The 15,680-nt window shown below is 38.4% G+C and overlaps 3 protein-coding genes and 1 non-coding gene across 11 annotated transcripts; all 4 read left to right on the plus strand.

The window, feature by feature from the left end:
* Positions 1–719: 719 nt before the first annotated feature.
* On the plus strand, positions 720–3,826 carry LOC117820760 (low choriolytic enzyme). Of its 2 annotated transcripts, none has more exons than XM_034694681.1 (9): positions 720–1,033; positions 2,044–2,086; positions 2,169–2,231; positions 2,346–2,501; positions 2,615–2,732; positions 2,884–3,062; positions 3,225–3,306; positions 3,410–3,540; positions 3,701–3,826. In XM_034694681.1, exons 1-9 carry the CDS (start codon positions 1,028–1,030, stop codon positions 3,718–3,720), a joined length of 798 nt encoding a protein of 265 aa, XP_034550572.1. In that variant the 5' UTR covers positions 720–1,027; the 3' UTR covers positions 3,721–3,826. The 2 variants fall into 2 exon arrangements, with proteins under 2 accessions (XP_034550572.1, XP_034550571.1); XM_034694680.1 differs by having other exon boundaries at positions 721–1,954.
* On the plus strand, positions 1,340–1,412 carry trnak-uuu. Its single transcript has one exon. It is a non-coding gene; the product is annotated as a tRNA-Lys (tRNA).
* A 1,012-nt stretch (positions 3,827–4,838) lies between the features above and the next one.
* LOC117820759 (high choriolytic enzyme 2) lies at positions 4,839–6,871 on the plus strand. The gene is made up of 9 exons (XM_034694678.1): positions 4,839–4,938; positions 5,038–5,089; positions 5,207–5,266; positions 5,354–5,506; positions 5,598–5,715; positions 5,818–5,996; positions 6,094–6,175; positions 6,262–6,386; positions 6,476–6,871. The coding sequence occupies exons 1-9, from the start codon at positions 4,867–4,869 to the stop codon at positions 6,487–6,489; spliced, it is 855 nt and encodes a 284-aa protein (XP_034550569.1). The 5' UTR covers positions 4,839–4,866; the 3' UTR covers positions 6,490–6,871.
* A 1,931-nt stretch (positions 6,872–8,802) lies between these two features.
* On the plus strand, positions 8,803–15,611 carry tra2b (transformer 2 beta homolog). Of its 7 annotated transcripts, none has more exons than XM_034693246.1 (7): positions 8,803–9,010; positions 11,230–11,349; positions 12,526–12,717; positions 12,789–12,930; positions 14,882–15,025; positions 15,160–15,207; positions 15,296–15,611. In XM_034693246.1, exons 1-7 carry the CDS (start codon positions 8,978–8,980, stop codon positions 15,304–15,306), a joined length of 690 nt encoding a protein of 229 aa, XP_034549137.1. In that variant the 5' UTR covers positions 8,803–8,977; the 3' UTR covers positions 15,307–15,611. The 7 variants fall into 7 exon arrangements, with proteins under 7 accessions (XP_034549137.1, XP_034549139.1, XP_034549136.1 ...); XM_034693245.1 differs by having other exon boundaries at positions 8,804–9,010; positions 15,157–15,207; XM_034693244.1 differs by having other exon boundaries at positions 8,805–9,010; positions 12,815–12,930.
* Positions 15,612–15,680: the final 69 nt, after the last annotated feature.

The raw sequence follows: 15,680 nt of genomic DNA on the forward strand, positions 1-15,680 counted from the left end.
ATAAAACAAAATTACATTAGGAAAACACTTTTACCAAGGACAAAACAAATTTACATTTAAGGAAACTAATTTACAAAAGATGAAACGCTTTTTACAAATGACTGAACACTTTTACCGTTTAGTCTGACTCCTTTTAGTCTGACTCTGTTTAGCCTGAGGCTTAGTGGTCTGAGGCTGTTTCATGTGAATTCTGACACATGATGAAGGTTTTGTGGAGATATGACAGAGCTTTTCCGGAGACATGATGCATTTTCAGCTGAGGTCTGACACCTCTCTCTGAGACCCGAGGATGTCCCAATATGTAAACCATGTCTATCTCCGTTTGGTTTCTCTCCATCAAAACAAACTAAATGACCCCTCACTCCATCACTTCCGGATCACTTCTGGTATTTGGTACATTCCCTTTCTGTAAAAATGAAATGTTAATTTGTTTCAGAAATGGTAAAAGTGTTCTGTCATTTGTAAAAAAAATTTCAAGATTGTAAAAGTGTTTCATGTCTTGTAAATTTGTTCCCTTAAATGTAAATTTGATTTGGCCTTGGTAAAACTGTTTTGCTGATGTAATTTTGTTTTATAAAATTTTAAAATGTTTTCCAAATATAAATTTGTTTCCAACTTTGTAAAAGTGTTTCCATCTTTTATAGATCCGTTTTGTCCTTCAGGGCCACCGTACTAATGTAGTAATTTTGATTACAATGCAAATCTGTTGATAACTTTGCAGAAATGTGACGTCACTTATAGGACACAGGTGGAGAGAAATTGAAATTTTACTCTTCAGAATTTCTCAACACCTGACAACTTATATCACTGCTAAAGCTCGGTACCATTGAATGATCTCCTCCTTAGCACAAAGTCTTTGTTTGCGAACCCTCTGGAGTTGTTCTGCGTTTTCTTGGATAGCTTGCCGTAGTTCTCTGATCTGCTCCTGCAATTTAATCAAGACGAGGAACCGTCATCACATTTTACACAGCGTGGACAATTTTTACTTTTCGTTTCAAACACAACCTCACAAATAAGACTCGCTGCAATGTTGGTGAGCTTCCACAACCGTTTCTTTACGTAGAAGTCTTTCAGTGATTTGTTCCTTTAGTATCAAACATTGCAATGTTAGCGGGGTTGCATAAAATACTGAACTAACGCTACAAAGTAACGTCGACTTACTGTAGCACTTCCGTCTTGTTGCGAGGTTTTGCTATTGTATGTGGTCATGATAAAATGTTAAGTTATTACTAAATTGTTTTGCAGGGTTTGTAAACTTGCTCCAACCGGGATTCGATCTCGCAGCCCATATAGCACGTGGAGGCCGTTTTTAAAGGGCACTTCCGGCTGTGTTGTCAGAGCCCGGATAGCTCAGTCGGTAGAGCATCAGACTTTTAATCTGAGGGTCCAGGGTTCAAGTCCCTGTTCGGGCGACAACATTTTCTCTTTTTTTTCTACCTTGTGGCTAAACATATGTTATTTAAGTAAGAGTTCTACTCGAGTCACTGTTCATCTGTTATTACCAGCGCAACATAGCTTGCCAACTGTTGTTAATCTTTGCTTCGGTAGAAAGAAAACAGCAGTCCTAGTGAATACACAAGGCATTTAAAGCCCAAAATTGCCTCAAACCTGTGCCAAACATTAAACCCTTGCGTTTAAAGTTAGTCATTGCAGAGGAGCTGTTATTACACAGGGTGAGACCTCACATTATCCCACTGTTGGAGTTGTTGTTTATGAAAGAATCAAACTAATTTAGGGATTAAACTAGCTCGCAAACAAATAACAGTAACCCTGTCATTTACCTGAGAAAATCATGGGTATTATCTCGGCATGGTGATTGGGAACACCTATAAAGCTAGGAGTTAGTGCTAGTAAAATGGCAATACTGAAGACGTAGTCTATCAGACTGGCAAAGATGAAGCGGATTATCCTCTTGTGCGTGGTCTCCACCTATCTCTCCTCAGTATATGCTCAGGTAAGTATACATGGATTGGAGTTTAACCTTTATTCCAACAAGTTCAACAACATAATTGGCAACAAATTTGTCTGTCTTTTTTTCTGCAGAAATTTTTCTTCAGCCCAAAATGGGGCCCCATTGGCTTTAGAGGTAAATAAAATTTAACAAAAATATTCATGTAAATCAAACAGCAGAAAAGAGCACACTCTAACACCTAAATGTTCTCTTTAAGAGCGTCAAGAGCATGGGGAGAGGACGGCAATGGATGAAATCATTAAAGCTAATGAGTTGCATGGTAAGTTGCAAACAATTTACACAAAATGATTTTCCATTTACACCACATACCGTCACAAATGAGCTCCCATTAGCTCTTTCTAAATGATTTGGGTTCCCTGAACTTCTCTCTCAGCTTCCCGAATCATAGACAGCACTACCAGCCTCAGAGAAGGAGACATTGCTGTTTCTTCTGGAAGGCGCTCCAAAGTCTGCTTTGCTCGTAGCTGCCTCTGGACTAAGTCAGTGGATGGACATGTCTATATTGCATACAGGCTCTCACCTGAATACAGTATGTTGTTTTTTCTAAATGTAGTTGGTGACAATACATCACAGTCTGATAGATTTTCCAACTTTGAAAACTATTTTTGGATTTAAAAAATTGCATTTTTCTTGTCCTAACAGCTGAAATGGAGGCAAAGGTGATAAAGAAAGGTATGGAAAACATAGAGAAAGGTACCTGTGTACGCTTTGTTCCTCGGACTCACCAGCAAGACTATGTTGACATCCAACAAAGGGCCGGGTGAGACCCTCTGCTTTTAAAGTGTCATCCTATAATGCAGCAGTCTGAATAAAAACTGATGTTCTGTGTGAAAGAATTGTAAAACCCTGAGTTGTTTAGAAATAATTTGTAGAATTTTAAAAGGATAAACCCTCATTTATCTATAATCCAGATGTTGGTCCTACCTTGGTGCGCGTGGTGGAAGACAGACCGTGTCCCTCCAGAGCCCTGACTGCCTGCAGGTCGGAGTCATCTCCCATGAATTCATGCACGCTCTGGGCTTTGTGCACGAGCAGTCCCGCTTCGACCGGGACAGCTATGTCACCGTCATGTGGCCAAACATTTGGAGGGGTAATTTCAATGGGGCGGGAAGGGGGGCGGCATCAGGGAATTTGATATTCACAAAGTTCAAGTCAAATATTATGTAGACTGAATTGCATTTCTTGAGTAATAATCACAGAAAATTTGTAAAGAAAAAAAAATACTGATAATCATTTCCTAAATGTTCTGCAGACCGGTTGAGGAACTTTGAGAAATTCAGGACTGACAATCTGGATCTTCCATATGACTATGGCTCCATCATGCACTATGGAATGTAAGCTACATTTAAACTTGATCTCACAATATACCACAAATAGTTCATGTATGATTATGTGGGTTCTGTTTTATAATGTAACTTTTAATATGCACATGTTTAGGTATGCCTACTCTCAGGACGGGGAGCCAACCATCCTTCCTAAGAACAGCAACACCAAAGACATCAAGCTGGGGCAGACTACAAGTCTCAGCCACATTGACAAGCTGAAAATCAACAAGCTTTATAATTGTGGTTGGTACTAAACATCCTTAATTAGTTTCAGGGGCATCTGTACTGTAGACACTCCTAACTTTAAAGCAAGCTATAGCAAAATGTGAAAATACTAACTTAAACTAAAACTAGACGTGTCATCACTGTCATTTGTTTGATATCTGTCTGCTTCTCTCTGTAGGTGACATGGATGATAACTAACCAAAGTGAAGTGAGGTCTAACAGGAATGTTCTGAACGCTTCTAAAATGAACTTATGTTTAATCATGCAAAAAAAAAAAAATCAATAAAGATAGATTTAAGCTTCATGTCAGCCTTTCCTCTGTGTTCATTCAACATTATACATTAAGAATTATTGCTGAATCCAGGAAGATTGAGAAAGTGAGGGGGCAGGTTTGTTGTGGTAAAGGCAGAAACGAATGTAAACATAGGATTATCTAGTTAAAGAAATCCTTTATATGTCATTCACATTATTTATACAACATGAGTTCCCTTATCAATCAACAAAGTATGACTTAAAGTGAAGGAAATTTAATTTTATCTGTACACGTTCTTGCTGAAAGACAATGACGTGAGTTTTGAAGATTTTTTTTTTGTTTGACAACAAATAAAGGAGACATAATAGAAAAGTAAGAGTATCAAATATAAAGTAAATCAGGAAACAAGGAACAAAACCTACCTTTTAAATATACATTCAGCTTATCAGGGCTGTAATCCATCCATACGTAAATCCATGCACCCTTACTTTAGATTAAAAAATGCATTGAGCTAACTTTCTTGCAGTAACCACAGAGGCAAGATGTCACAAAGTGCATACTCCTCAGATTCTTTGCCTGGCTTTGCCCTTTAAATTGGCCCCTTGATAGAGGTGGTAAATGATATTTCTGAAGGGGTAAGGTTTTTTCAAGAATATATTTACCCATGACAAAATGATCATCGTCAGTACAGTTATCAACTGATACTTTATCACAAAATCACTGCTTTCAGGTACAGTCAGACACAAATTGCTGGTCTTTTGGACTGGCAGAGGAGCAACTGCTGAGGTGTAGTGCATCCAACAGCAAACACATGTTGGTGTGTCATTTCTGAAAGTGCTGAATCATATGTGTGCTAAGTACAGGGCCAAAGTGAAGGTCAGCATCAGGACCACCTGTTGCGGATCAGCAGTGGACTTGAGTAAATTACATATGCTGGATGATTAGGGGTCTTAATCATGCCTCATCACAGAACATGTGCCAGATTGGCACAGAGCAGAGGAGAAGTGGATATATAAATTCAGAGGAGGTGAGGAGTTCAGTTAACTTCTTGCATTGGACTGAAACTGGTAGGCAAGGGAGAAAACACAACAATGCATTCTATCACGATCCTTCTGGGCATCTTGTTTGGCTTGCTGAGCCAGGTCTACACTCTACCTGTTAAGGTTGGTATCAAGAGAAGATATTTTGGATAAAATGCATCTTTGTATGTTGTAATGTTTCTCAAACGAAACTTTTGATAATCACACACTTTTGTTTCACAGAATTCTACCGGACTACATGAGGGGAAAGTGAGGCTGAAAAGGAAATACTCAGGTGGGCTCTTGAAGAAACTCATAGGTGAACTTCATGAACCATGTAAATATTACTCTACATTCGGCTGGTATTATTGTTAACACAGGAAGACTATTGAACCTGCCTTTTTGTGCCCAGATGAAATCGCAGACCGAGATGAAATGAACGCGATGGATCAAATTCTGGAAGTCAACAGGAGTAAGTAAATTGTTCATCGTAAAAATCGAACCATTTCATGTTTTTGAAATGTTGCTGATTATATGTTTTATTTCTGTTCTTCATCAGAGTTTCGAGCTCCCCGAGGACTGACATTGAGAGAGGGAGATATTGCCAGCACTCATATTCGGAGTGCCATAACCTGCCCTGGCAATGCCTGTCTGTGGCCCAAAGCAATTGATGGATTTGTTTACGTCCCCTTCATCCTCTCTCCATTATACGGTAGGAATCCACAGATTACAACAGATCTTGCAAATCAAGTGGAAGATCAAATATCTCCCTTTAACTAGAGATTTTGTTTTTTGAATGGCAGACGACATGGACAGAATCACCGTAGAAACAGGGATGCAGGACATTTCCTCTGCAACATGTATTAAATTCATCCCACGCACTCATGAAGCCAACTTCCTCGATATTCAGCCTAGATATGGGTGAGTATGAGTGGCCTTAAAAGCCTGTTTTGAACATCATGTGTATGATTCTTGTGTAGTGATTTTTTTGCATTGTAATTATGATTTCTCACCTGCACCCAGTTGCTGGTCGTTTCTGGGGCAGACTGGAGGAAGCCAGACACTCTCCCTGCAGTCTCCTGGGTGCATGTGGTCAGGAGTGGCAGCCCATGAGTTCATGCATGCTCTTGGCTTTGTACATGAGCAGTCTCGTTCTGACAGAGATCGCTATGTCTCAATTGTATGGAAGAATATCATGGCAGGTAGGGTTTACTGATGCTTTCAGGGAGCCACTCTTTGCCTGGTTATTTCTTTCTCTCACCAAACGGCTTTCATATTCTTTATCTGTATTTTTGACAGACCAAATGCATAACTTCAGGAAACAGCTGACAAACAACCTCAACAGCCCATATGACTACAGCTCTGTCATGCATTATGGAAGGTGAGTTGGACTTTGAGGTGGTAAAAAGATAGCATTTGCTTGTTTTTCTGGTTGTAACAGTAACATAAACTTTATTTTTCATACAGATACGCCTTCTCTGAAGATGGCGGACCCACAATCATCCCCAAACCTGATCCCTATATACCCATTGGCCAACGGGACGGACCCAGTGTGCTAGATCTTCATAAAATCAATGTCCTCTACAACTGTGGTAGGTGAACCAATACTTTTACAGACTGGGAGAAATATTTCTCACATCCACATGGATTGATTATAGTTTTCTTTTTCTCCTCACTGTAGGTTCTAACGAGTAATTGGATCCTGTGGTTCATCTGTCACATTTTGGAAATGGATAATCATAATTGCTGGTATTGAGTAGATTATATGTGCAACTTAACTCTGCAACAATGTTATTTTTTATCAATAGTTTGAATAATCAAAAATTCCATTGTGTGCCTTTGCATGGTGTTTAGTCTGCTCTGACGACATTCTACTAATGAAAGCTATCATAACGGAAATAAGTGGACAAGAAATTACAGAACAGCATTTTTTAGAATTCAGCTCTGAGATATAAATCATGTATGTCCTCGCTGCTGCCAGCTTTATCACTGCATCCAGTCTCTGAATCAGTTTGTTCAGTCTTCTGCATCCTTCTCTGCTTTTGCTCACTTGAAATAAAAATAATGCAACAATTTATGATCTTTTTTGCTCATCATTTGTCGTATTACTCTGCAGTGAGGTCCATGGGCTTTCTGATGTCTCTTTGAGAAAAACAAATCTTACATTTCATAAATCATCACAACAAACTATATCTGCTTGCAACATAGGTCTTTGATGTGCTGCCCTGCATCTCTGCCACCTCACACTCTGATTTGTAGCACATAAGGGCTGCAAGTGCTCTCACTGGAAAAGGCATCTTCATATTTTGATCTCATTACCCACAGGATGCCATATATCATTTGATTCTGTAGTGTGCAAAAAAGAAGAAAATAAGATGAATAAAATAAATACAGTTAATATATAATAATCTAGTACCAGGAACAGGCAATTAGCACTGTGGATACTCAAAGGTGGCATGCCTTCTTTGATGGCGTTTTTATTGGGTTATTATTATCATTGTTATCATTGTTTAATATTACGGGAACACTCACATGTCTTGACAGATTTCAAGATCTAGTTTTTGTGAATTGAAAAATCAATCTTATCCAGACCACCAGCCACTAAAAATACCACAAACTTACACTGTTGTCGGGTTATAAAGGCATGTTTTCATTGTACTGAATACAGTTGTGGGATATCTTTACAATCCTGGTCTTAATGGATAATTGGTGAAAGTAAACAATTTTCAAACAGTAAAGATTGCACCTTTTCAAAAATATTATCATTAATGATAATGGTTTGAAATAACAATACAATGGAACCTTGAAATACCTGTCTGGAGCACAAATCATGCTATAGTTCCTGTCTGTCAAAAAATGCCATTTATTTATACTTGTAATGTATGATGTGTTTTTGTCCCTTCATGAACTTTACATTTTCGTGTAATATTACTTTTAAGGTAGACTCAATGACTTTGCATTGGCCTGCACTGAAACTCAGAACCACCTCCTATCCATTGTCCTCTACCAAGCAATCTACAACAGAGGGACTCACATTCTGAATATGGACCAAACCCTTAGAATAAAGTTTTAAAACTCAACTAAAACTTGACAATATCACGGAAGAGGATTTGGGCCACTGAAAAAAAAAATGAAGGTCAAATTTCTTTTTTTTGTAGTTATAATTCTGAGATTAAAGTCAGAATTCTGAGAAAACAGTTGGAATTCTGAGAAAAAAGTTGGAATTCTAGGATTAAAGTCAGAATGCTGGTGGATTTTCAAAATAAAAACCGTCTGAAATATAAAAATTTGCCTGGTAATGATATATTTGGCATTACAATTAATGTCAGTTTCCACTGATATGCTCTGATTCAGACTGAGAGGAGAAAACCTCAAAATGTGATGCTGCCAATTACAGCTACACCTGATTTGGAATTTCAAAATAAAAGCCATTGGAAATGTAGCATATTAGTGATGATTTTGGATATTTCCAAAGTGAGATTCTTTAAAAAAAATCCCTGTTTCCACGGATTTATTTCAGTTCAAACTAAAAGTAGACAGAATTCTGACTTTTTTCTCATAATAATGATAATAATAATAATAATAATAATAATAATAATAAAGTTTATTTATAAAGCACTCATCAAAACAGACGTTACAAAGTCCTTTACATCATAAAAACCTACAATAAAGAGAACAAAGCATGGGGGGTATATGGGCTGGCAAGACAATTTAAGAGGAACAGCTGAGAAATGAGTAATAGAGAAGCCACTAAAAGCAATTAAAACAATAAACATTTGAAATCAGTAAAACAAATAAAACATGAGTGAATAAAAGAAAACCATGAATAAAAGTAGATTAAAAATAATAATAATTAATAATAATATTTTTTAAAACAATTGACCTTAATTTCTTTTTTTTCTTCAGTGGCCATAATCCTCTTCCTTACAATATAGACATGCCCATTCATTAAAATGTTAGGTCGTTAATCAAACTTTCTATTTTCTTATGGTGGCCCTCAGCTCGTGTCCCATCCTATGGTCCCATCAGAGCCCTGCAGCCTGCAGCAGGCCTGATGGGGGGGCGGGTGATCCAGAGCCGTGGAGAGTCTGTTACTACAGCTCACACGGCCATATTGTTCATCGTAGCTAGATTGCTGGCAGATCATCATAGTCCTTAGATCTGTTACAGTTTAAAGTTAACCATGAGCGATAACGATAAAGACTACAGCGGACGGGTATGTATGAACTACATTAATGCTTCAAACGGTATCATGTTATTGAGCTGAAGTCTGACTAATCTGACCAAGAAACAGTCTTTATGTTATGTCGTCTAATGCTTGTGAGCTAATGTTTAAGTCTAAATGTTACTGGATTGTTAATGGATCATTAAAACCAATTTAACTAATCACTTAAATTTAACATAGCCACAGTTATCTTTGTGTGGAGACAATGTGAACAGTGGTGGACAAAGTACACAGCTTCATTACTTTAGTCAAAATTGGTCAAATATTACTCCAACACAAGTGAAAGTTGCTCTGTCAAATTGTTACTTGAGTTAAAGTCCTGAAGTAGTTGCTTTTTAAAATACTTAAGTATTCAAAGTACTTCTTAAAAAATCTCAAAACATTGTATTTTCACAATACATGAGTGCAGTCAAGACTACATAGAAGTACATTCTGTTACATTATGTTTATTAAGAAACCATTACATGAAATCTCTAAAAACTATACCATGGAATAAAAACAGAAACTAAGTTACTCCAAGCACAGACAACTTAGTTTGAAATGTTCATCTGGAATGAAACAAATTTTATGTATTTTATACAGTCTATGAGCTCAACACACCTTCAGTGAATTTTTGTATGTTTTTGCAGAGTGGGAAACAGGGAGAACATTTCAAAAGATACGTATCATTCTTCATTTCAAAAACCTCTAACACGGGCTGAAGATATGACCATGGGTGCTCAGGTGGACAATTATAGCCATCATTACCACCTCTACATGAACTGCCTGATCTGAGTGAAATCTGCTCTGTGTTTGCTCCACGTTCAACTGTGGAGACGCATGATAAACCACTGAGACAAACAGAACTACACAAACACATTTTACTGTCTTAGGGATCAGATTTCAGAATAGAGACGGAAATTCATGAGCTGACTTAAAGCAAAAGTAGTGAGTAACTAGAGCATTGATAGAAATGTAGTGGAGTAAAAATTACAATAATTGTCTTCTTAATGTAGTGGGGTATAAGTAATAAGTTCCATCAAAAAATAATACTCAAGTAAATTTACTGTTGCTGTCCTGTTGCTGAATGTAGATAGTAACTCTTGCCGACCAACCACCTAACTTTCTTCACGTATCTCCTCAGGAGAATTTAATTTAACCATTTTGAGATTTGTAATTGGTAGTCTTCTGGTGAACGTATTGGTTCACAGTAATTCAGCGTAGTGTTTATGGTAACATCTAGATCAGGGGTGTCAAACTCATTTCAGTTCAGGGGCCACATACAGCCCAAGTTGATCTGAAGTGGGCCGGACCAGTAAAATCATAACATAATAACCTATAAATAACAACAACTCTAAATGTTTCCCTTTGTTTTAGTGCAAAAGAGCACAAGTACAAGTCTGAAAATGTTCATATTTAATGAACTGTCTTTGAACAAAAACAGCGGTTGTATTTTTTTGCCATGATGAGTCTCATAGTGGGGCCGAGTATTTTACACTTTAAGCCCTGAAACCTGCTGTGAACACACCAAGCACACAGGTTACCCATTCACCTGACACAGAGTGTAATGTTTACTGCAAAAGAACAAATAGATTAAAATAATGAAGAAGGTAAAGTTGATTATTCTGGACCCCTCAGTTCCAGCATGAACAGTTTGCTTGCTGGACAGTGTTGTATGCAGGAGTATAGTACTAGTGTTAGTAGTTAGTGGATCATCTTATAGTGCTCTAAAAAGTCTTTTTGAATCTCAACTGGATTATGCAAACAGCAAGTCATCTATTTTCTCACTTTGAGAAAAGAAGTCCCAGAAAAAAAAGCGCTGTTCAGTGCGCTCCGTCAGCACTATGATTATATGCGACCCCCAGAGGACAAATTTGAAATAGTGGTTACTTTTATTGAAAAATTGCAGTTAATGTCTTCTCTGTAATTTTTCCACTTTCACGGATTGGAACCTCTGGTGGGCCGGTTTTGGCCCACGGGCCGCATGTTTGACACCCCTGATCTAGATTGACTGATGTGTTTGATACGCAACATTCACCTCGACTACATTTTGAAATCTTGATCCAGTCAATTATATGCTGTCACCTGGCACTCCTACATTTTATTCTTTTATCTACCTTTTACAGGATAGTCTCAATTCTTCACTACATAAAATAATTTAGGCACATTTCTAAACTTGTCCTCTCATTTGTGCTGACAGTTGTTGTTATTGATGTGTGTGGTTTGTTCAGGAGGACCGCTCTGCATCCAGGACGTCAGCAAGCCACTTCCCAGAACGCTCTCCTGCAGGTTCAAAAGAAGGATCCCACCACTCTCACTCCAAGTCTCGTTCACGTTCCCGGTCGAAACCCAGGTGGTTCAGCAATAATTCTTTTAAAGCTTTAATGGCATCTTTGGCTATGATACTTCTTCAGTTATGTTTACATGTTTTCTATTTCTTTAACCCCATAAAAATCATTCTGATCAGAGATTTCAACTTAACTGTTAACATGAACACTAAACTATTGCTGGACACCTCCTGATATTGGTCATCGCCAGGGATTTCATTCCCCTCCGTTCTCATTTCTGTGAATTTGAGACTCCTGAACACGCTGCTCCCCTTCACACCTCCACCTCAGACTGACAACCCCCCCAGCCCCTGTCCCAACACACTGGGATGGACAATCTTGACTCTGTTACATGCCACTTTATACTGGACAATGACCACCACTGTGCCTTCTGTGTTTTAATAACTATTTATTACTGCCTATGTATTTCAACTCAATAGTTTAGCTGCTCTATTTATTCAATATATATATATATATAGATATTGCATCATTTGCACCCAAGCGGCAACCCCTGGTCTCAAGCGATGAAGCCCATGGAAGTGCTATAAACTGCAATACATCGAAAATCCGCTTGTCTTATCTTATCTTTTTATTTTGTTCTTTATTTTTTAAATTTACCTACATAATTTACCAGAAGTATTTTTTCTGTATCTGCTGTTCTTCGTAACCAAGCCCCTGACCCTCATCATAGGGATGACATTTCATTCTGTAATATGGTCCAGATTGGACCAGTCTCCTCTGATGGAGAAATTTAAATGAAGCATACTTTTTTTTTCTGATCAGGCTATCATTCTGATTTATTAGTGTTCCATGTAACACATTTTGTCTATGTCAGCAATTTTAAAGAAAATGATATAAATGATTGCACTTAGAACCACTTAGAATGAGTCTTTTTCTTTTAAAACAGGTCTAATTCTCGGTATGGCCCACGCAGGCACTACAGCCGGTCTCGCTCCCACTCAAGGTCCTATCGCCGCAGATCTCACAGCCACTCCTACAGTGGAGAGTGCCGACGCAGGAGCCACAGTCGTTCACCCATATTCAACTGAGTTCTGAGTGGAACATTATTTTGCTAGAAATGTTTCATATTTAAGAAAACAAAAAAAGCTTGGCGTATGTTTTTCTGCATCACGTATGAATATTTAGATCCTAAGCTGTGATGATGATGATTATAGCAGAACCATGATCTTTTTAAAATTGCAGGCTAATCCCGATCCAAACAGCTGCCTGGGAGTGTTTGGCCTGAGTTTGTACACCACAGAGAGGGATCTGAGTGAAGTCTTCTCTAAATACGGCCCCCTGGCAGACGTCTCTATTGTGTATGACCAGCAGTCGAGGTGTTCTAGGGGCTTTGCTTTCATTTACTTCGAGAAAAGAGATGATGCTAAGGAGGTAAAAGAATATAATGTGACAAAGTCCAGCAATGAAACTTTCTTCTTGACTCTTTTGGTGGTCCAATTAAGTATTTTGCAGATTTATTCACTGTCAGGCAAAGGATCGAGTCAACGGCATGGAGCTGGATGGTCGAAGGATCAGGGTGGACTTCTCCATCACAAAACGACCTCACACCCCAACCCCTGGAATCTACATGGGACGGCCCACATAGTAAGCCCTCAGAACCAAACTGAGTACTTTCCTGCAATCGGTAGAGAGGTTAAATGAAATTGAGTCTCTTTAGTAAGTAGTCAACATAGGATGTTGGTGTTCTTTCTTAGTTCAGCTTCAAGTTAAGATGGAGAAAATAATTTGTTTTAAATTCAAAATGGTAATCTCCCAACTGTGGACTGACTTTCAATTATTTTGTTAAAATGCTTAAGAGCTTTTGTCAACCAACAAAAAGGGAAAAAAAAGATGCTGGAAACTTGAAACTATTTGAAACTTTGGCTGATAGTGACACAAAAAAGGAGGACTTATAAAAATATTTCTGTAATGTCATATTATGGAGAACTTGTAAAGGCTTATTGGGTGTCCTTTTTCATGACAACATGTATGCCAACGTTAGGTATACAGGTGCATCTCTTTTTGGAATATCTTGAAAAAGAATATTTCCCATTGGTCACTTAAGAAAGTGAAAATTAAATGTATTCTAGACTCATTACTTATTAGACTCAGCTAAAATGTTTCACGTATTTTTCTGTTTTAATTGAGATGATTATAGCCTACAGCTCAGAAAGTAAAAAATACAAATCTCAAAATAGAAAAATGTTTCATTTTGAGTTTGATTAAATTACTTTTCAAACAGAATAAATACTCTGTATCTCTTAGTCTAGCTTGGAACATGCAACCGCAATCATGGGGAAGACTGCTGGCTTGAAAGTTGTCTAGAGAACGATCAGATATACCCTCCACAAGGAGGGTAAACCATGGGGAACAAGGCTGGCTGTTTGCAGAGTGCATGTTGACGGAGAGTTGACTGGAAGGAAAAAGTGTGGTTGGAAAAGATGCACAAGCAACAAGGATGACCAAAACAATGAGACGACTATCGAGAACAGTAGATTCAAGACCTTCGGAGAGCTTCACAAGGAATTAACTGAGGCTGGTGTCAGTGCATCAAGAGCTAACACACAAGCCTCAAGCCAATCCTGAGCAAGAGATGGAAGGGTTTCACCTGGGCTGAGGAAAAAAATGAATGAACTGTTGCCCAGTGGTCCTAGAAATCAAGGTCCTAGAGTCTGGAGAAAGAGTGAGAGGCACAGATTGCAGTGTTTGAAGTCCAGTGTAAAGTTTCTGCAGTCTATGATGATGTGGGGTTTCATGTCCCCTGCTGGTGTTGGTCCACTGTGTTTTATCAAGTCCGAAGTAAATGCTGCCGTCTAGCAGGAGATTTTGGAGCACTTCATGCTTCCATCGGCTGACAAGCTTTGGAACAATGCAGATTGTCTTTTCCAGTGGGACTTTGCACCTGCCCATAGCGCCAAAACCACTACCAAATGATTTGCTGGACATGATGTCACTGTGCTTGATTGGCCAGTTGAGCCAACTTGTCTGACCTGGAACCCCATAGAGAGTTATTTGTCAAGAGGAAGATAAGACACCGACACCCAAAACTGGAGAAGATCTGAAGGTCGCTATCAAAGCAACCTGGGTTTCAGTAAAATCTCAGCAGTGTCACAGGCTGACTGCTTCATGCCACGCCACATTGATGCAGTAACATGTGGTAAAGGAGCCCAGACCAAGTACTCAGTGCAGAAATAAATGTACTTTTCAGAAGTTGGACGTTTCTGTATTTTTAACCCTTTTTTTTGATTGATCTTAAGTAATATTCTAATAATTTTAGACACTGGATTTCTGATTTTCATGAGCTATAATCCAAAATCATCAAAATGAATGCAAAAATTAATTGAGATATTTTATTTTGCATGGTATGAATACAATTATTAATGATAGTTTATCATCATTTATCATTAATTTATTGAGATGCTGTGTGGCTTAACAGTCTTGTCCTAAAGACCACTAGGTTCAGGCTTTTGAAATATGTTTTATGTAGAGCACTTTTGCTACAGTATGAAATAAATGTTATATATTATATTTTATAAACTGATTTTCCTCTTTGTAGTGGTGGTGGTGGCAACGGCATTGGTGGAGGTGGCCCAAGTGGTCCACGACGCAACTCGCGTGACTATGGCCGTGGATATGACCGGGGGTACGACAGAGGTGGTTCTGACCGCTATGATGACAGGGACTACAACAGATCATACAGGTCAGGGTCTCAGTGTTAAGCTGCATTGCTAAAACAATGTATGAGGATGGTGGCTCTCAGTTTGTGTTTTGTTGGCTCATTCAGATGAGGGAAATCAAAACCGGAAAACATCTAATGTTATCTTGTTTCAGAAGGCGATCTCCTTCACTGTACTACAGAGGGGCTTACAGGTCTCGCTCTAGGTCGCGATCTTTTCTAGATATTCACAATTAAATTGAGGAAGTCAACAGGTTGCAATGTGTCAAACAGTGACTCTGTTTTGTCTTGCAGGTCATTATTGAAGAACCTCCCTCTTAACCAGAAGTGTTTCTGATGGTATGATTGTTTGCTGAATAAGTTTGTTTTTTCTTAAGGTGAAGATCGCACTTCTCTGTGTCTGTGTGTGTCTGTGAACAGTTTGTGTATCTTGGCATCGGGTGTGCAGCTGCATCAGTGAAAAGACCCAAGCTGTCCCCTCATGTTTTTAATTTAAACTGTATGGCTAACAGTCATAAACAACATTTTCATGTTTATTTTTATTTTTTTGTATACAAATGTTAGTGGAAATTCATCTTGAGACTTATTAAAAGAAAGATGCAATTGTTCATATTGGCTCATGTCTGTCCTTACAGCTCTTGAACACACTATCATTTGTTGTTGCCAGGTCGTTTTAATA

The sequence above is a fragment of the Notolabrus celidotus genome, chromosome 10, assembly GCF_009762535.1.
Source record: "Notolabrus celidotus isolate fNotCel1 chromosome 10, fNotCel1.pri, whole genome shotgun sequence".
Lineage (NCBI taxonomy): Eukaryota > Metazoa > Chordata > Actinopteri > Labriformes > Labridae > Notolabrus > Notolabrus celidotus.